General features: G+C 41.9%; 1 protein-coding gene across 2 annotated transcripts in view; it reads left to right on the top strand.

The window, feature by feature from the left end:
• The window catches only part of KIF26B (kinesin family member 26B), a 408,717-nt gene that overhangs the window by 145,932 nt on the left and 241,445 nt on the right, over positions 1 to 21,340 (top strand). For both annotated transcript variants that reach the window (XM_075597078.1, XM_075597079.1), the window contains one exon: positions 7,391 to 7,927. In XM_075597078.1, coding sequence (XP_075453193.1) covers positions 7,391 to 7,927 — 537 coding nt within the window. The remainder of the gene's footprint in view (positions 1 to 7,390; positions 7,928 to 21,340) is intronic.

Raw genomic sequence — 21,340 nt, 5'->3', positions numbered from 1 at the left:
AGTTTATCACGGCAATTGCCCCCCGGGCCCAACTTCTGGCATTGGTCAGACGGTCCCTCCACCGCCGGGATCCAGGGACACCCTGGTTCAGGGGTGGTGAGCCAGAGGTCCACCAGGCAAATTGGAAGATTCAGAATGGCTGCAGGGTCAGGGCTTGCTCCTATGGCCAATAGAAAAGCTGGAACATCACCAAAGAGATGACATTGTAGCTTATTGTTGGTGACTCCACAGCCATGTTGGTAGTCATCCGCCATTTTTGTATTTTGTTTTGTGTCAAAACCGTCACAAACACTGACATTTTAATTACCATTAATTTCATTTCTCCTGGTCCCTCCATGGCAGCACTTGACAAGAGGGATATTCACCTCTCAGCTGAGGTAGGATACAGAAAACCTGACTCTTTGAGACCTACTGTATATAAGCCCTCCTCCTAATAAGCCCTACTTCTAATCTAGTGTTAGGGAGTCTGCTCCATGTGCCTGTGCATCCCGATGCCTTGTGAAAAAGTTCTGGCATTTGGTGTTGAATCTTTTTGCTATCAATTCTATTGATGTTTTCCCCAATTTGACACAATCTGCTGAAATATCGGCTGATTCAGAGACCATTCTCCCAGGTCTATAGTCTTGCATCTTAAATAATATGCTTAAGAGCACGGCTATGTGCACTGCTATACAGGAATACCCCGGTTTAAGGACACTCACTTTAAGTACACTCGCGAGTAAGGACATATCGCCCAATAGGCAAACGGCAGCTCACGCATGCGCCTGTCAGCATGTCCTTAACAGCAATACTGTCTTCCTACCTGTAGCGAAGCTGTGCGCATGCGAGGAGACTATAGAGCCCGTTACAAATGCGTTATTTACATCAGTTATACATGTATATGACGATTGGAAAAGGGTAGTGCTTCACTTTAAGTACATTTTCGCTTTGCATACATGCTCCGGTCCCATTGCGTACTGTGACAGGGTGAATGAACGTCACCAGCCTTATACCTGGCAAACCTATGTTTAGGCTTGCAGTGCAGCAGTGACGAGGTTAAGTTGGGAAGGGCTGCTTAATTAGTCTGACCCCAGCTGCATGATCAAGGTGTTTTAAAACCCCCAGGCTGTGCACACATGCAGGCTAGCTGGTCAGGAGACAGGACTGAAATACTGAGGAGATTACTGCTATAAGGTCTGTTTGCAAAGTACATGTTTTATGATCTGTCTGTGTCCTGCATGCTGAAGAGAAGCTGCTTTGTTTGCCATGCTGAAGAGAAGCTATTTTGTTTAGTCTGCTGAAGAGAAGCTATTTTGTTTTGTGTGCTGTATGTTTTTAAGGCTCAATAAATAAGCCTTGTTAAGAGACCCCGCGTGTGTAGTTGCATGTACCCTGCAACACGTACGTTAATGCGGGGTATGCCTATAATGGCTGCAATGTTGAGTTCTGCTTATCTGAAAATCCTGGCTACTTCTCTGCCTGAAAACATCTTGTGCCTTCCTGATGGTTTATATATAAGACGGCCATCATGTGGTCTTAGTGGACCTTCATTGGCTGACCTCTTTTGCAATCTGAGAAATGGAGCTGAGAGCCTTGTATCTAGTAGCTCTTAGTTCTACAATGTGTGTGTATATATATATATATATATATATATATATATATATATATATATATCAGCACTGCTGCATGAGTGCACCATTAAAAGATGAAATTACAGTGCTGTATTTGATCCTGAGGTCCCATGAAATGGTGCCACCTATTGAGATACTAATTAAAAAGTGGCTAAGCAGATGTCATTGTTGGCATAAAACTACAGCAGTTCAGCTACATCACTGAATAGATGGGTAATTAGTAAATTCATATTTGTATACATAAATGTATTTTTTACAACAGCAAATTCACTTTAAGCTTTGTCAGTTTGAACCTGGGCAGTCATTGGAAAAACAGTAGCATATTCGATAACACTTTAGAACCGTGTGGAACAAGCTGTCCCGTAAAATGAGTTGATGAGATGATGTCATTTTCACTGACATATTCTGAAACTGATTCAATACTCTAATAAAGATGATTTATAACTTGCCCGCTACAAAATTGCAATTTAATCTTCGTAAGGATGGGGGGTTTGAGAGTCTTGGAATCTAAACCCCTCCCGCGTCCCCCCCAAAAAAACCCTGATAATTCAGAGCTTCTGTGGTTCTGCAGTTAGGTTTAATCAGGACCACGGTTTAGATCTTGAGGCCAGAATCAAGAGGCAAAAGCAAACCAAAACCCATTTCAGTCTCACATTCGGTTAAGTTACCCTCCCCTGATATCCAGTGCCACCAAGGACACTCCCATTCAAAACGTGCATGTGTGGGTTAAGATTAAAAAGCTCTATTTATGTTCAGCTTGGATGCGAGGGAAAGCGTTGCCAAACGGAGCCCGAAGGTGGTCGGCTTGCAATCCCCGTGCGCCCACAAACCCAGTAATGCTGGCTTCCCTGAAGGAATTAACACAGCGGGCGGGGGTCCCTGCTTCTGAATGGGACTCCCGCAGCGTTAATCCTACCGGTCCACCACCAGTCTGGAAGAGCTGCGCGGAGAGCAGAGAGAAGCAGTCCCTCTCTCTGTGTCTCCCCGCACAGCCATTATAGCAGAGAGAGCAGAGAGAAGCAGTCCCTCTCTCTGTGTCTCCCCGCACAGCAATTACAGCAGAGAGAGCAGAGAGAAGCAGTCCCTCTCTCTGTGTCTCCCCGCACAGCAATTACAGCAGAGAGAGCAGAGAGAAGCAGTCCCTCTCTCTGTGTCTCCCCGCACAGCAATTACAGCAGATCGCACTATTTTTATTATTATTTGTAGTACATAGGATGGAAGCAGGGGATCTCCGGAGATGAACCACATTCATTTCAGGTCTGGGGATCCCCTGACTCCCGAGGTACAGGCCTGCGTATGGGGTGCCGGTATCTCCTGCACGTTTAAATCTCCCACATCACTGCCCACATGATTGGGACATTTAAACAGCCCCAGATACCGGCACCCTATATGGATGTGTGGGAGCTACAGTGCAATTAAAACTGTTTGAAAAAATAGACTTGCCGGAAGTTAAACATATCTTTAAAAAAGTGTAAGAAACAATAAATAAAACATATAAATGTATAATGTTTTTTGAAAAATTATTTTAAATAGGTTTGAAGCAGGGGGTCTCCAGAGCTGAACTGCGTTCCCTTGTGTGCCAAAGCTTGGCCTAAGAGCTCACAGGGCCATAATAAAGTACGGGTGCTGTGCAGTGGGCTCTCAACACTAGGGCAGAGGTTCTCAAATAGTTACCTATTTTACTGGCAATTACAATGTTAGTAATCTATTTGAGGACCGGCATCCAGACCTAGCAGGCGTTATCACCCCTTTTAATGCAGAATAGCGCAGTAAATGTTGCATGCAACACCATTGTTTTCAAAATCGCTCTCTGTAAACCTTACGGTTATAACGCAGTAGCGTTAACGGGTGCAAATACTTACTCCTAACTCTCTTTATCAATATATATATATATATATATATATATATATATATATATATATATATATATATATATAGATTTTTTTTTTAATACTGTACGTTTATGTAAAAAATAAGCTTTCTGTACTAATAGAAATTGTAGGGAGTTCATTTTGAAAGACTTCAGGGACCTGAGTTTAAAATAAGTGCATTAGAGCAATGCTCTGAAGATCTCATATTAAAAAGTTATACTCTATATTTGCTCTGGAAACAGAAATGGAAATTTGCTTTTATCAAATAAATCCCTTTTTTATTTATTGTTTAAGATACTGGAAGTGTAGTCTTGTAGATAAGAAGTTAGTGACCTCTAGCAGTGTTAGACTTTGCGCACTAGAACTAGATACAGTAAATAACTGAATGACATAGACCTCCTGTTCTCTGTTTTGTAGTCTGGGAGTCTGTAGTCACTTATCTGATCAGAGTTACAACAGCTTAAAAGGACTTTTGCTCTTCCGTTACCTAGGCTTGTCATTTCACCTGTAACCTAAGGAGAGTGTATTATTGATATGAGGGCATTGCTAAGGCTACTGGTTACACTGAATACCATCCTGCTGTTTCTTATTCTTGTTGTTGTTGTTGTTGGAGTCACTTGGGAAATATTTATAGAGGCATGTAATCTTAGACTTCTGCAGACCACACAAGTCAAGGGGCTGAGGCCCACTTTGGCCTGTCAGCAGTTAACCTATTCAACAGATATCCCTGTAGGGAGGTACTATAATGTTAGCCTAATTTGCTGATTAGCACTGGGGGGCCACTTATATCCTGCTGTTTGGCGCCCGACGTTTAATAAGTGACTCTCTTGTTCCAAACGGCAGAGATTAACTAAGGGGGGGGGGTATTCATTAAACTGCTACTGGGCCGTTCGGGGCACTTTCGCATGGAATCTCCAATTTACTTCAATGAGCATTTATTCCATGGTTAGTGTCCCGATCAGCACTATCACAATTTCATGAATAACCCCCTAGATGTCAGTATTAAGGATGGGGGATGGGGTTGAAATTTGGCTGTTCCCTCTTAGAATTGAATGGATTCATTGACAAAACCTTCCAGCTGCGGCCATCTCTATTGGTGAGTAACTGATCAGTCTAAGGGCCAGTGGTCACATGTAGTAAGTGCCAAAGCAGAAAGAGATGGGATAAAAGAAATAAACTAAAAGGAACAGTTGTTGTATGTTTTTTCCCCTAGTTTCCATTGAAGTTAAATTATCTGTGAAACAAATTATCGGGCTTTAAAAATCAAGCAAGCAAGGTGTCAGAAAGAGGGATGTTTCTCTCCCGAGTTGTCCAAGTCCCCCGCTGTGTGTCTCTGTGTGTACACGGGGACTAATAAAGACTGGTTGGCACCTGGATATAAAACTAAACGTGCGACAAGAAGTGTGAAGCCTATTTTAAAGTAGAAATCTGTTTCCTCCCCAATACTCATATGGTTTTTATCAAGGGAAAAATACCTCACTTCCCACAGATCTTTCTTAATTAAAATGGATCATTGCTGTTTTATATCTTTCCCCACACTGGGGCAGAGGTCTATCCTTTTCTACAGCTCCCTCTCTCCCCTTCTGTGTAGGATTGATGGCATACCAGTGAGCCAGGCCTGCCCGTACCAGCCTACATAGGCAGTGACATTTCCAGAGACTGAGAGATGTCCTCTATCATCCAGTTTGCATGTGTTGCTGTATAATGTCTTTCAGTGCCCCCTAACTGACTGCTGACTGATTACCATCCAAGGAAATAGCAAGCAGTAGTTTCATGATAAAGATATAGAACAATACTAAGGATGCCAAACATATACATTACACAAATGCATGTTAGCCTGGCTGATGTTCCATAGAATGACCCTATTAAATTATACATGGTACTATATGCATTATATATATATATATTTTTTTTAATTGTGTTGCTATTGTATAGGGGTTATAGTATGATTGTAGAGTATACAGTTTAGCATCCCACACAAACTTACATTGGTTTACTTTGAGATAAGCAGTGTTAGTGAAATATGGGGTAGATTCAGTAAGCCGCGCGATGCTGGATATTGCACCACGATCCAATGATAACTGCCATTCAAGTTAATGGTAGTTACCGCCTGATCTGGGTGTGATACCCCTCATGAGAGCTTAATGAATCCCGGCCTATGTATCAAGTGTCGTAAACTGAAGGGTTGCTCCAAAACCAGGGGCAAATGTTGTAATTTTGACTCTGCGTCAATTTGCTCCAATGTATCAAGGTTCTTTGCTCCATTTTTGGTCCACTTGTGCCAGTCACCATTTTACGGACATTTTATAGGAGGTGTTAATGGGAGATAGTCACAATAGTATTACAATTAGATAAACATTTGCGCCGAGGACTGGTGTCGTTTTTCTTTCACTTTGCGTCAATTCACTCAATGGAAGAAGCCGCATTATCCAGGTTCACATTGTTCCAGGACTATGCCCGTGCAGCTAACTTGTGGCAGGGGTAGAAGGGGGGGGAGGGGGGAGGAGTTTGTATGTGTGTGTGTAAGTGTGTCTGTCAGTGTGTGCGTGAATGTGTCTCTCAGTGTGTGTCACAAATATACTTTGACACACACAGCTGCTGAGGGGTGAGTGAGGTGACAGCAACAACCTACCACCCCTCTCTCTTCACAACACGCTGGCTCCTATAAATTCTAGCTGACTCCTACAGTTTTTATATCTTTGTCCACCCCTGCTTCAGAGGGTTAGAAAAATGATTTGTTTACTTTTTCAGTAATCATTTATATTTGGGAGGTTCATATCTAAATGGGGATTGGAAAACATGGTGTACGCTCTTATAAGAAGGAGTCACGATAGTCTCAGTTACAGTACGCATGTCTGCCACACTTGTGCTTCTTAGGATTAGCATCGGTTGACACACTTTGATAAGCTTATTTTCTTGGTCGGTAGTCAGATGGAGGTTGCTTTTATCTGCGCTGCAACCTTTTTGTTACCCATCAGTTTCCATGCAGGGCTATGGTTTCAACTCTGGGAGGGCTTCCCCTTCCCTGACGCACATGGAAAGTCACAGTGATTTATCATTAAGCAAATTGAGCCCCACATGCGGAGTATCTGTTCACGGTACTTAAAAAGTAGAAACAAAATGCTTGGATTTATAATAAAGATGGACCGTATTTGACCATGCTTTTCTGTTCAGCCGCTGGCTTGAATACCCTTTTAGATGCACAGACTGACAGATTTCCCTGTGCTATAGGAAACTTCTGAAACTTGCAGCACTGCACATTGGCTCTTATCCATTATACTGTGCAGCTGCAGCCCCTTGTTAGTCCCGTTCATGTGAATGGAGATGTACTCTTCTACAGCATAGGCAAAGTAGCTTCACAGCACATGGAACGGGGACCATTAACAGAAAGGCACTTGTTAAATAATAAGGCGCTTAGTATGAAATAACAGAAGGATACAGATGGGCACATCACTGCAGAGGGCATGGACTGTTGTAATGATTTAGTAGAGGATTGCAGAGCTGCTGGGTTGTATGAGAGGGGTGGCTGTACTTTGGCATCAGACTCAGCACTTGCACTGTCATAGAAAGAGCCAGATGTCTTGGGAGCCGTACTAAAGGTTCAGTGTCGGTTTGAGGGATGGTTCATAAATGGTTGACCTGGGATACCTGTTTTGCTGCACGCTGCTGGTGACAGTTTAACTTTTTGCAAAAACATACAATGAAAGTCACTCGTCTATTGATTACTTTACCAGTTGAAAAAGCAGAGTGCAGGCAGGGAATGGGGTTAGCAACTGCCACAGTTTTTTAATGTACATTTTTCTATACATGTTAATTTCCTCTCCAGCTGCAAATCTTTTGACTGCTAGCAGGTAGAAGATACATATTTCTGTTTTTAAATGGGTTTTCTCTTGTGCATTATTCCTACAGGACCCATCGCTCACCACCGTGATTCATGACAAGCTGCAGGTACCCAACACCATCCGGAAGGCATGGAACGAGAGGGACAACCGATGTGACATCTGTGCCACACATCTGAATCAGCTCAAGCAGGAAGCCATCCAGATGGTGACGTCCCTCGAGCAGTCGGCCAATGTTGAGCACTATGATGCTGCTTCTCCAGGTTCTCCCCCGGGACATTCTAACATCCCCACATTGGTGGGTCCACGGCACATGGGAAGCCTTCAACCAAGAGACTGGGTATACATGCCAAACCCCTACACCACATCCAGCTATCCTGGCTTTGTGGCCAATAAGCATGCTGGGAAACCTAACAGCCTTGGGCTAGCCAATGGTCAAGATAAAAAAAATGGATCCCCTTCACACCAGGCCAAGGTCAGCCTCCAGATGGCAACAAGCCCCTGCAATGGCAACATATTGAACTCTGTGGCTATACAAGCCCATCAGTACTTGGATGGTACTTGGTCCTTATCAAGAACTAATGGTGTGACCCTCTATCCTTATCAAGTAAGTGGTCTTTGTTGTGTAGTAATTATTGCAAAAAATATTTTCCTGAAGCTCGTACCATTCAAGCCACATATTTAGATTCTCTTGAAGTGTGTTAGCGCTATACATTTGTTACAGAATGTGTTGAATATACAGTAGTTATATTGGGTTCTGATGTGGATACACCCATACATGTCACCCTTAATTGGTAATATCTTACCTCTTGATCATGTAACTGCAACCTATAAAATAGCCTACAGAATGTCTTTATTATACATTTTAAGACTTGAAGTACTTTTAATTTGACTAAAATACAGCGTAACAATTTCAACTAGAAATACACAATCTTAGTGAGCGGAAAAAACCAAATCTAAAGTATTTGATATTTGTACGTAGTCCTAATAGTGCCAATTGGAGTGCTACCAGGAAAGGTATCTCAAATATACAACAGTAAACAAAGAAGTCCCAATGTACATCAAATGTGACAAATTATTTAGTTAATTTATATATTTTCTCTGCAAACAGTAACTATGGGTCATTTATATATTTTCTCTGCATAAGTTAAGTATGGGCCATTTATACAATATATTTTCTCTACATAAGTATGGGTCATTTAGTTCAATCATTTGGCCAAAATATGTTACGCCTGCAGCCACATCAAGGAAGACCCTTTCCGCAGGATCCTACACAACCAATGTTATGCTGTGTTCTTCGAATGACCATTGCAAGATGTATCAACAGAAACTGAATGATTTTTAGTTGTTGAATAGAAATACGAGGGACTTACATGTTTATTGATCCTGCAAAAATGTAATCACTACAGTCACTAACCAAAATGCTATATTTGAATGCATAAAAGACTTATAAAATATTTAAAAAAAAAGAAAATAATAGTAAACTGAGTAGAAATGTGGTATAGGATGTGCAAAATCTATATGGTCAGTGCTTGAAACTCTTATTAAGGGTTACTGAGCTGTGTTACAGTAGGTGCTGCTTTTATGTACAAACATATTTCTAAATTCTTACTTTAGGAAAAGTACAGTAGATCTAGTTTTAAAATTGGTACCCACTTGTTTCCCCCTACAGCATACAGAAATCGTAAGTCTTTCTTTAAGGCAATGTAACGTACAGATTCGCCAATCTGCCAAAATTCTTTTATTAATCGATTGACACTGAGGGGTTCCCAGGAGCTCAGCCACAATTTTTCTTCAGCTCTTTTTTTCCCAGCTCATGAGACCACCCGCTTCCCAGCCATACTTGTTACCAGCATTAATTCCATGGGGGTTTAAATGGCTATCCAAAAGGAAGCCGCCATTTTCTTTCTCCTATATGGGAGAGACACTGGTAACTACACCAGTAATTATCTTGGGAAGTCCCAGAGCTGCAAATAACGCGATTTATCTCCGAAAGGACCTTCTAGTTCTAGCCCTGTTAAAAACAAAAAAGAAAAGAAAAAATAGCTGGGATTATTGCTTTAAAGGGATTATAATCTCCTTGCAATTGATACAGTAAACATGCAGAAACTTGTAAATAAACAATAGTACATGTTATTTAGAAAGGTGAAACAAGAAGACCTTTAAAAAAAAATGACAGCAGAAGGTTAGCTGGTAGAAATAAATAAGCAAACGAGAGGTAATGAGAGCAACGAGTGAGCAGGAATGTATTTTACCAAGGCTGTTAATAACCTCTACTCATATAAAAGACTGGGAAATTGAATGTACTGCAATGTAATACTGAATGTGCTACTTAAAGCAGGACTCCTGGAGACACTTCTTTTTCTTTAAATAGGTTTGAAGCAGGGGGTCTCTGGAGCTGAACCACGTTGATTTCAGCTCCGGGCACCTCCTGGTTCCCAAGATACTTACCTCTGAATGAGGTGCTGGTAGCAGCTCTGACTGGGCTTTATTGGGCTAATATAATGGCTGCTTAAATATCCCGTGTCCTGCAGGCCAATAGGAAGCCATGATGTCATCATCCCTACCAGCTTCCTATTGGCCCACGTGATGCGGGACATTTAAACAGCAGAGAGATACCGGCATGCCCTAAGGAGGTAAGTATCTCAGGGGGTCCCCATAGCTGAAATCAATGCTCCGGATACCCCCTGTTTCAACCCTATTGAAATAAAAGGGTCACCAAGAGGTCTGCTTTAAAGTGTTATAGGGTGATCAGTTAGCTTTACTCTTAAAAATCTACCACTTAAATCAGCATATCGTAAAGAGCAGTAATAATTTGAAGCATACAATGAAGGAGAATCTAATTCTCAAGGTTAATAAAATTCCAAACTCAAAGTCCATGAAGCAAGCAGGGTTCCAGTTGACTACTGATTGCTTCACTGAAATGGAGCTCGGCATGACATTTATCTTATGAATCGTATCGCTTTTCAATTATCCTTTTAAAGGTGCATTCCAAGGTAAATGCCACCTTTTTTGTTTCAACATGGATGAGAAGCAGGGTGTCTCCAGACCCCGAAACACGTACATTTCAGCTCTGGCGACTCCCTGGTTCACGCGATACATACCGGGATATGGTAGCGTTGTTACTTCCTGGTTATTTAAATACCTATTATAAGGGATGGCGTTGCAGGTTCCTATCAGCCTGCGTGACACGGGATATTTCAACCACCATTTTGTTACAGCTGGAAGTAACTACCTGGTACTTACTACCAGTGGTTACTGCTTCCAGGTATGTGTCTTGGGAGCGAGGGTGTCCCCACAGCTAACAATAGCATGTTTCAGCTCCAGGCACCCACTGCTTCCAAAGGTTAAAAAAATAGAAGCGGGGAGCAAACCTTTTTGTTCTATGAGGAACCGCTTCTTTAACACAAAATACGTATTATTTAAAGTCATAGTTACATAGTAGATGATGTTGAAAAAAGACATATGTCCATCAAATTCAACCTATGCTAAATTTAGAGGACAGATACTTTATCCTATATCCGTACTTGCTATATATTGATCCAGAGGAAGGCAAATAAAAACCCCAGTGAAATATCATCTAATGATACCTCATAAGGGGAAAAATAAATTCCTTCCTGACTCCAAATAATGGCAATCAGATTTCTCCCTGGATCAACAACCTTTCCATGTTTACTTATTTGGTATATCCCTGTATACTTTTCCTTTCTAAAAAGATGTCCAACCATTTTTTGAAGATATCTATTGTATCTGCCATCACAGTCTCCATGTGTAATGAATTCCGCATTTTAACTGCCCTTACTTTAAAGAACCCTTTCCTTTGTTGCTGGTTAAACCTCCTTTCCCAAAACCTTAAGGGATGACCCTGTGTCCTTTGTACTGCCCATTGTGATGAATAGTTCTTTTGAAAGCTCCTTGTATTGTCCCCCAATATATTTGTATCTAGTTATCATATTCCCTCATAATGTATCATAGAACACTTACCCTTGTTTAGGTGATCATATTTTGTTTTCTTAATGAGCGAGTCAGGAAGGAACTGGGCACAGGTTGAAGGGGTTTGAGTTTGACACCATGGAGGAGCTTGTAGGTTACAGGTTGCTCAAGATTATTGTGACACTAGAAAATGTTGCTTCAATGTCATATATTTATATACTCTTATAGTAAGTTAGGTTTGTTTAAGCAATACATCCGGGGCTAAGTAAATACATTTGCTAACATAATACATCAAAATCAAGGCTAATATATCACTTCGCGGAGCTTGCACTGCATCTGTGTAAGGGCTGCAATGGGGGCTTCTCATAACATCACATTGTAAAGTTGGTGTTTAATTACAAATGAGCCTGGCTAGACTTAATGGCTCCTGGTGTGGGCATCTCCCCGTTTTGTGAAATGTGTGCGCCAGTCAGCCCAGACTTGTCAAACGGTTGAGCGCCTTGAAAGTTAGCGTCTTGCTGATACATCGCTGCTCTTCTAAGATTCACCCTTCCCTGTCACATTCTCTTTAAGCAAGTCCCCCCTGGCAGCGAAGGGGTTAACTAGTCAGGACCTTACTGCTGAATTAGAAGGGTTTTTTTTTTACATAGCAGACAAGATCTTTAGCACTGCTATCCTTTTTGCAAAAGAATTGCATTACACAGGCATAGTATTGTCACACCAGGTGGCAGTGACCCTACACACAAACAAACCTATGCAAAAGTTCAGTCAAACTGCAATGTGACCATGGGAAACAATTGCTGCTAAATGCCCAGAGGTAATAGGCGGTTTCTAAGTGATGCAACAGTTCATTCTTAATTGTTCAGGTGTTGGCATCTAGTTACCTAACTGTGGCCAATAACATCTCTGTGACATGGGTTTTTGTCATTAATATTTATCTGGTTTAATTATACATCACATTGTATGGCTCCCACAGAATGTTAATATCCGGAACCATGTGGCTAATTTCTGCTGCAGTGATATCTGCAGGCCTCTGTATTATTATGGGAATTACAAGGCATTTTACAAATACTGACACCGTAATCAAATCCCTGGGATGTTCTGTGGTTACTTCAGTACACTTGTAAGCATAAATATTGTATATATGATGCAATGTCTTGAATATAATGTATACCCTGTTCACTTATGTAACTATATATTTGTAACCATGTATTATTTGTCTTAACTGTGCCCAGGACATACTTGAAAGCAAGAGGTAACTCTCAATGTATTACTTCCCGTTAAAATATTTTATAAATAAATAAAAACTATTATGTCTGCAGCTTTTCTACAATATTGAACATATTTAGCATTTTTTAATGTCACATAGTTTAAAGAAAACCCTGTAATTTTGATTATGTACAAATAGTGATATTACGAGCTAATGTCATATCCACTGGTTGTGTCCTTTTCAGCCTTTTCTAGGGGCGGAAGTAAAGCAGCTTTCATAATGGGAACAAGCTAATTAGCTGCCATGGAAAACAGTTCCGTACAAATAAAACAATTCCTTTGTGCACAGGCCATTGGCTTGTCTGGATGAAGCAATTAACAATTAGATATACAGTTACTCTTGAGTCATAAGACATCAGCTGACCTCATCCCAGGCCCAACAAAAAAATCAGTCAAGTTTTTGTATCACAGTAAATTAGCTAATTACTTCTCAAATATGTTAGTCCCGTTTTATCCAGGCTCGAAAGCAGATCTTGATGGGGGAAGTGGAACTTATTTGATTTTAATACTTTGCTACATTGTATTTGTTTCATTAGCTTAGCCTGACGTGATCCCTTATGATTTTTGTTCATGCTTCATGACCCCAGGAAATAAAGTAATGGCTTTACTTGTTTCCCTGGGGATACAGCCTAGTTTGGGAAGAGGCAAAGGGAGCCCTATCTTGCGCTAAAGGAAGGAGGCTAATCCGGTGAATGTCCGAGCCCCATGGGAATGAAAGCAATACTGGGGATGTTAATTCTTGTGAGATAATCCCCATTAATTGGTGCAAACATGATCAATTACTGTAGCACAGCCATAAACTACCTCTACCCAACTTCAATGAAGCACTTGCTGAACCCCCCCTTAGTTGTCATATGATCATTGTTCAGGACGGCAGTGAGAAAACGTTGCTTCCAGTAGCCATAAACTTTTAGCTAGTGTACAGAACAAATAAGTTACTGTGTCAGATGCAATCCGTGTTATAGGTTGTATATGCTGAATACTAATGAGCAGTGTTATTAAGTTCAGTGGAAGTGTTTGCAAGAGAAAGTTGTGGCACAGCACATTGTCCGATGTAAGTAGAGCATAATTCTGTTAGAGCGGCTCAGTTTGTTTTTTTAGAGTTCCCGTTTACCTGAACTGGGGATCCCCGGCTCCTGATCAATGAACAGGTATTAATTAACCACTGGGCAAGAATCCTGGCAGAGTTTGCTCCGGTGACCATTAGAAAGTTGTAACGTTTTACGGGAGATGATGTTGTGACTTTCTTTTCATGACCCCACAACCATGATTTTTTTTGTTGCGTCAAAACCAGTATAAAAAATACAAATATCTTTCGGGGGTAAGGGGGTGAAAGGTATGGGCAACATGGATCAGTTCCAGCTGACCCCCTGTGCAGGTAAGTAAAAAAAACAAAACATTTTTTTTGGGGGGGGGGGATTGCTGCGTTAAAGCAGTAATTCTGCTTAAAATGTATATTTTTTTAACAGTTTTGGAACCAGAGGTGCAGAAGTGAAAACAGGAGACTTGCTTTGTGAAAATAAACGTAGGCTTTTATTTCTCCAAAGTGCAATAAACAAAAACACAGGCTTTTTTTCAGCCAAGGTGCAGCAAACACAGGTCAGCAATATAAAGGATAGGGTTTTCCTAGGCAAAAGTTCAGTTTCCACAGCTTATGGAAGTCTAGAGAAGGATCCAAATTGGAAATCACGGTGCACAGCCAGGTACTGGTGAAAAATAGCAGTGGGAGCCACGACCAAAAATTGAATTAAAAAGTATTTATTGATTGGTTAACATGGGTGAAGAAATCAGCTTAGTCTGAAGAAACGCGTAGGAACGTGTTACTACTGTCATTTTACAAGTGCTCAGAATTAGTGCCAGTTGTGAGAATGAAGCCAGACCCTGTTCCTGTGTATTGGGACTCAATACCACAAAGGGAACTTACATCCAAGAGACGGGAGTTGCCGGAGGAACCTCCAAGGTGTAACACCATCTGAGAGACGTGACATCAGTCCAGAGCATACCCAGTGGAGCAGAGGCGCCGTGGCGGCAACACACGACGGCTCATTACTCATACAATGCTTTTTATATTTGGAATCTTGTGAGTTTTGAATCGTGATGTCCATGTTTTATTAAATTTTATTTACATTAATACACGAAGATCGGGCGCTTTTTCTTCTATCTCTCAAAATAAAAAGAATACGTTTATGCTCCACAATATCAATAATATATTTGGGGATATGTTTAAAAAACAGATACACATACACTTTCAAACAGCACACTAATTAAAAACTACTTTTTATGATATTTATTATTAAAATTGTGTGATTTTTAATGTTCAAACGTTTGAGATAATATATATTGAGGACCCCCCCAGAGGGGGTCTGACCTCAAGGCAGAAGCCATGAATGGACGCTCTGGTGTACCACTACGGTCTGCGGAATATCTGCATGGTGACTTAAAACCGGACGCCAGACTGTAGACGGAGAGAGGGTTTGGCCCGGTATTAAAGGGGTTGCACCCCATATGGCCACCCTCTGACCTCACCAGAGAGACAAGGGGTTAACTGGACTGCGGTCCAGGAATGTGGCTTACCCCTTGTTCTATCATGAAAATGTATGTTCCCCTGTTCCCATGTTTTATTGTTATATCAGTGTCTGCACCACACACACACTGGGATCAATCCAAGAGGGCAAGGGTTAATAGTTGTATAGTGATTATAGCCCTTTGTTTAATTTTCCCGCCTTTTCAGGCACCATTTTGCAGGGTCCCATAGGCCGCCATTGGAGCTCCATTCATTTCAATGGCGGATCTAGCTGTTTTGGACCTGTTTCCCTCAAAGACCAGCAGGTGGCGTCCGAGAGGAGGAGCGGCGGTTTCCCATTGTAAGTCAATGGGCTCATTGACTTCAATGGAGATTCCTCGACGGCGCTTTCCAGGAACAAGTTGGCTGCCGTCCAAACCGCAAAGCGGATACTTTTTCTGAAAAAGAGCTTTGATCACTGATTAGTCAAGTTCAACGTTAAGTGGCGTGGGAATCTTCAGTTCTAGGGCACCCAGAAATAAAATTCTTTTTGCCCCTAGTCCCTAGACCTCCCCCCACTCGACCACCACGGGGTCCCCGAATCCAGGACCCCCAGAAAGGGTTGTGCTGATAGAGCGGGTCGCGCCATAGGTTCCAATGGTGGCAGCAGAAGCAGCCCAAGAAAACGACTAAGTCAGAAATGCTATAAACCATAAGCCCATATCTCCGGTTCTGGAGGGTCCAGAGGGTCAAGGTTTGGGGTACCTGTAGTCACTGCTCCGGCATGGCTGAGTGTCATATTTTACACCTACAAACAAGGGGCATCCTGCCAGATATTCCTTTGGGCAGACTGGCCGGCGTCCCTGATGTAAATGTGGGGCTACAGAAATGAGACCCTCAGGGTCCTAGTGCGCATGGGCTAACTAGCTGGGGGGCAGGGATTAAAATGTGTTCCCACGTTAAAGATTGGCTACAGGTAATTGCTATCCAATAGCCTGTACTCAATGTTAAGAATAGGGTTGCAAAGATATATAAACTGTGGTCAACCCTATATCCATTGTCTTCTCATCCCCCATCCCCAAGTAAGTGTTACTTCTTGCCTGTTACTGTACTTGTAACAGGGGAGTAATCCCTGTTCAAGTAATGTGCCTTTAATCTAGCAGTGTGGTGGTTAACTGCTGGTAGTCAATTAATAAACACCACCTGCCTGATCTAGATTGCTTACAAAAGCCTGTCTGTTGAGACAGGAAGTGACTCCTTAGCTCTGAATGAGAGCTGACCTTTGGAGAGACAGAGCAGTGTTCTTGAGTCTCCCAGGTGATACTGACCAAGAGAACACATATCTCTGGAGCTGACCGGTCTTGAGCTCTGCCCAGCATAGCTGATTAGAAGACACAGGGAAAACTTCTGAACCTGAATGCTGACACACCCTGAGGGAAGGGAGCTGAACCAGAGAAGATTTTCCCTCCAAGAAACAGATAAGACTTTCATTATTAAGAGACTGCTTATTTCATGCTATATGTTTTGGGGCTGCGAGACATGCTTGACTTAGGGAGTTGTGAATTAATTGCATGGTATTTTCACTAGAGATACTCCCAAGTGAATAGAAGCTTTGTTCCCCCCTGTGTTTGGATGATTTCCTGATGAAAAGGAAAGGCACAATAAAGCCTTATTATAATTTCACCTTATAAAAGTCTCCACTTGTGTACCTCTGTGAATGTCCATCTACATATGGTGTCCGAAGTGGGACAAGAGGTGTCTTTGAAGTTAAAAAGGACCGGAGATTTTTATGTGAATTTTTTTAAATGCTTTTTGCCTACAAACAGTCTGAGCAACTTAGAAAAAGAAATAAAAAACCTCATGCAGCAGAGATCAGAGTTAACCACACTGCACTGAAACTTACAAAAACCCAGAAGAGACTGCGGAAGTAGCTAAACCGTATTTTGCCTATCACAATGTGTAATATGGTCATTGAAATAGGGGTTTTGCCTTTCAGCCATAGTCAGGGTTCAAGAAGTGAGTCAGCCCTTAAAAAGGGATAGGTGTTTGTTGTTTTCAAAAGTTTCGCTGAAGCAGTGAATACAGATGGTGACCCACGAGTGGTACTGATTTTGCAAATAAAGGTTGCCACACCGCATAGGGCTACCAGCTGTGAATGGAGTATATGCAGAAAAGTGTGAAAATTGATACAAGACTGTTGCTGAAGCTGAGAGATTGTACCTAGCAAGTAAATGGTGTAAAGCAAACCGAAGTTTTTTTCTAGCAACTACACATTCAGCATACCTAATGAGAGTTTATACCTAGCAAGTAAATGGTGTAAAGCAAATAGACTTTTTTACCTAGCAACTGCACAACTTGTATACCTGATGAGAGAAAATGCATGCACAGTACTGCTGATATTGTAAAACTTATACAAGAAAGAAAAAATCTACAGAGATACCTTTGAGAGCTACGACCTCTGCAATCAAAATATGCCCACCTGTGGGACTACCACAATTGGGGATTCTAGCAAATACAGTGGCAACAGCTGCAATAGCGCCTCCTGAGGTCAGGAAGAAAATTATACCTGATAGCCTAAAAATGGAGGACAAGATGCAGCGTTCCTGTAATGAACCCTACCCCACGGAAGAGTGGCCCTTCCAGTCCAATGAAGAGGAAGACATCTCTTATGGGGAACCCGAACCGAGTCACACCCACAAAACACCCCAAGAATGGTGGGGGTGCCTGAACTCGGCACGAACAGAAAAGACCGCTCCCTTTGATGACGAATATGATCAGCAGGAGACAGAGCGGGAGCAGCAGATCACCCAATATTTCTGTCAGCTAAAGCAACTGCAAGAAAAGCCTGGCGTATATAATGAAACTGCTAAAGTATCAAATAAAGAAGGAGACCCCAGTATTCCTGATGGGACAGAGTCATCCAAAACAAAGAAGCGGAAAAAGAAAAGCGGTTCTTCACTTACCGTGGAAGGAACAGACACGTCCGCAGATCCTGTGGAGGAAAAGGGGGACCGAGTTGCCCTGCAGCCTAGCGAAAATGGAGAATTCGTCCCGCGGATAACCGAATATCCAGAGGGCCCAAGGCAGAAATAGTGTACCCCAAAGAAGTGTTTGTCCGGTGCCAACAGTGAGGAACCCTCAACCAGTCATCCCAGGGAAGCGGAGCCAGAACCAGTGATTGACGATCCCTTGACCAGCCCTGAGGATGCCCTGAAAAATGCTAGGCATGACTGTGATATGCTCCATGAACAATTGAAACAAAAGGAAGATGGTTACACAGAGCTACAGAAAAATAACGTGAAACTACAGGAATATGTGCTCGCAATGTACTCTGCAGCCAGGACAGAATTGGACGATCTCAAGACTGAGCTTGATACTGCAAATGCTACTATTTCCGCCATGGATGAAAAGCAGAGCCAATCTGATAAAATGGTGGCTACGCTAAAGCGGAAGTATGAGGAGGCACTGAAGCAGATGACAGTCTTCCAGCAAGAGATTCACACTCTTCGCATGGAGCTGAATGCCTCACAACAGGAGATCAACAGTGTTCGGATAGAAGTGGACGCATCTCAGAAAGAGGTTCAGACACTCCGCAGAGCACTGAATGCCTCACATCATGAGACCAACAGCTGCTGCACAGACCTGGAAGTTTCCAGAAAGGAACTACACAGTCTCACTGAGGAGCTGGACATTGCTAAAGAAACTATTGGTAATCTTGGTACAGATCTCAAAGTCTCTCAGAAGGAGCCTCAGACCCTCAACCTAGAGAAGGAAGTCTCACGCCAGGAGATTGTCATTCTCAAAGCAGATGTGCGTAAATGGAAGGAGGACTGCAAAGAGGCCCTAAAGAATACAGAGACTGAAAAAAAAGAACAGTTAAGATTACAAAGAAAAAACGTAAAACTCAAAGAAAATTTTTTTAATTTGACAAATGACGTCAAGGAAAAAAATGAAAAGCTGCACAAGCTTAAAGAAATAAATAGACTTTTGGAAGGTGAGAAGTTTGAAGCAGAGCACCGACTGCAGAACCAACTGCAAGGTCTGCGTACGCACCTCGAGAAAACAGAGGAGAAGCAGCGAACTCTGCAGGATGACAATCTGCAGGCTGTTAAAGAAATTCAAGTGCTGCAGGAACGTCTGATGACCCAGTATGTCCCCGCAAAGCAGCATGAGAAACTAAAGGCTACCCTGAGCATCACCAAAGCAACGCTAAAAGCCAAGCTTAGAACCCAGGTGACGCAGAACAAAAGGGAGCACAAGAAGGTCCAGAAACTGAAACAAGTAACTGTGGCCCAAGCAAAGAAGTTCATAGTGCTTCACAATGCAATAAAAATGTGGAGGCAAGCTCAGAGAAAGCAAAGCATGCAGATAAATTCCCTGAGAAGAGACTTGCAAGACGCACTCAAAAAACAGGGATCTCTCACGGATGAGATTACAGTCCTACAAGGACAAGTATTGACCCGGACTAAGCGTCAGTATCCCACAGACTCAAAAACCCATGAAGACAAGGGTACAGTGAGAGCTGGGAATACCGCTCATCTGAAAGACAAGGTTGCAAAATTTGAACCACCTAAACAAGCACTAGCAAAACCTTCAGCCACCCAGCAGGCAACAAAAGAAGGTACACGTGCTGAATTAAAACCAGAAGAATCCTTAGCTGATGAAGCTGAAAAGATGGGACATTCTCTGGAAGTGGGTGTGAAATTGCAACTTAATCTAAAAGGGGCTGAACTAGCAACCCCATTGAGTGGGAAAAGGGCAGAGCGACAGCTTCAAGAGCAGAAAACTCAAAGGGCTGTTTTTAAACGCTCTGCAACTGCTGCCATACAGTATGCCTACAATAAGATGAGCACCCGACGCTAGGGAAATCTCATGACCGCGCACGTAGAAAAAAGACTATACTTGGAGAAAGTCCTCCTCGAGCGACTGAGGGGTGCTGATCTCAAACACCTTCAGGAGGAGACACGAATAAACTGGAGAAAGGGCTCCAATTCCAACAGGACTGAGGGTTCTCTTCCTCATCCACTCTCATTCAAGTCACTGAGATATCTAGAATGAGAGTGGAAGGATGGGCTTTGGCCGTGGCAAGCCCGAGCTTCCCACAAACAGGGGAGGTATGTAACAGGGGAGTAATCCCTGTTCAAGTAATGTGCCTTTAATCTAGCAGTGTGGTGGTTAACTGCTGGTAGTCAATTAATAAACACCACCTGCCTGATCTAGATTGCTTACAAAAGCCTGTCTGTTGAGACAGGAAGTGACTCCTTAGCTCTGAATGAGAGCTGACCTTTGGAGAGACAGAGCAGTGTTCTTGAGTCTCCCAGGAGAGACTGACCAAGAGAACACACATCTTTGGAGCTGACCGGTCTTGAGCTCTGCCCAGCATAGCTGATTACAAGACACAGGGAAAACTTCTGAACCTGAATGCTGACACACCCTGAGGGAAGGGAGCTGAACCAGAGAAGAATTTCCCTCCAAGAAACAGATAAAACTTTCATTATTAAGAGACTGCTTATATCTGCTTATTTCATGCTACAGTATATGTTTTGGGGCTGCGAGACATGCTTGACTTAGGGAGTTGTGAATTAATTGCATGGTATTTTCACTAGAGATACTCCCAAGTGAATAGAAGCTTTGTTCCCCCCTGTGTTTGGATGATTTCCTGATGAAAAGGAAAGGCACAATAAAGCCTTATTATAATTTCACCTTATAAAAGTCTCCAATTGTGTACCTCTGTGAACGTCCGTCTACAGTACTATATTTCTGTGTTCACCTATTTAAGGAATAAATATACTTTATTATAGCTAAGCCTCGTTCAGTTCAACCCAGTTATTTGGTGTATTATTATAGCCTGTCACAAAGTTACTGTCACACAGACTCCATATTATATGCTGTCATTCTGATGATCATTGTGAGTGAGATACTGTTTCAGGATATAATTTTCTTCTTGCAGACCTACAACACTATATGTGGTTTGTCTTTTTTCCCTTTTGCCTCCTATTTGTTATTGTGTGTATCATATGGTTAGCGCTTCCAGGATACATTGTTGACTACTGTATGTATGTATGTATATATATATATATATATATATATATATATATATATATATATATATATGTATATATATATATATATATATAATATTAATGTAAGTTGTTTGAGGTATTTCTTTAACATAATTTGGTGTTTAGATCATTAGAATAATATCATAATATTTAATTTTACACACTTTAAAAAAAATTGTGTTTTGCACACACTATATATTTTAATACACTAAATCACTTAGAATATAGCAAATAAAAATAGCACTTATAAGCA

The sequence above is a fragment of the Ascaphus truei genome, chromosome 4 (genome assembly GCF_040206685.1).
Source record: "Ascaphus truei isolate aAscTru1 chromosome 4, aAscTru1.hap1, whole genome shotgun sequence".
Lineage (NCBI taxonomy): Eukaryota > Metazoa > Chordata > Amphibia > Anura > Ascaphidae > Ascaphus > Ascaphus truei.
Note: the sequence above shows the minus strand (reverse complement) of the source record. Positions and strands in the feature narration are given on the sequence as shown.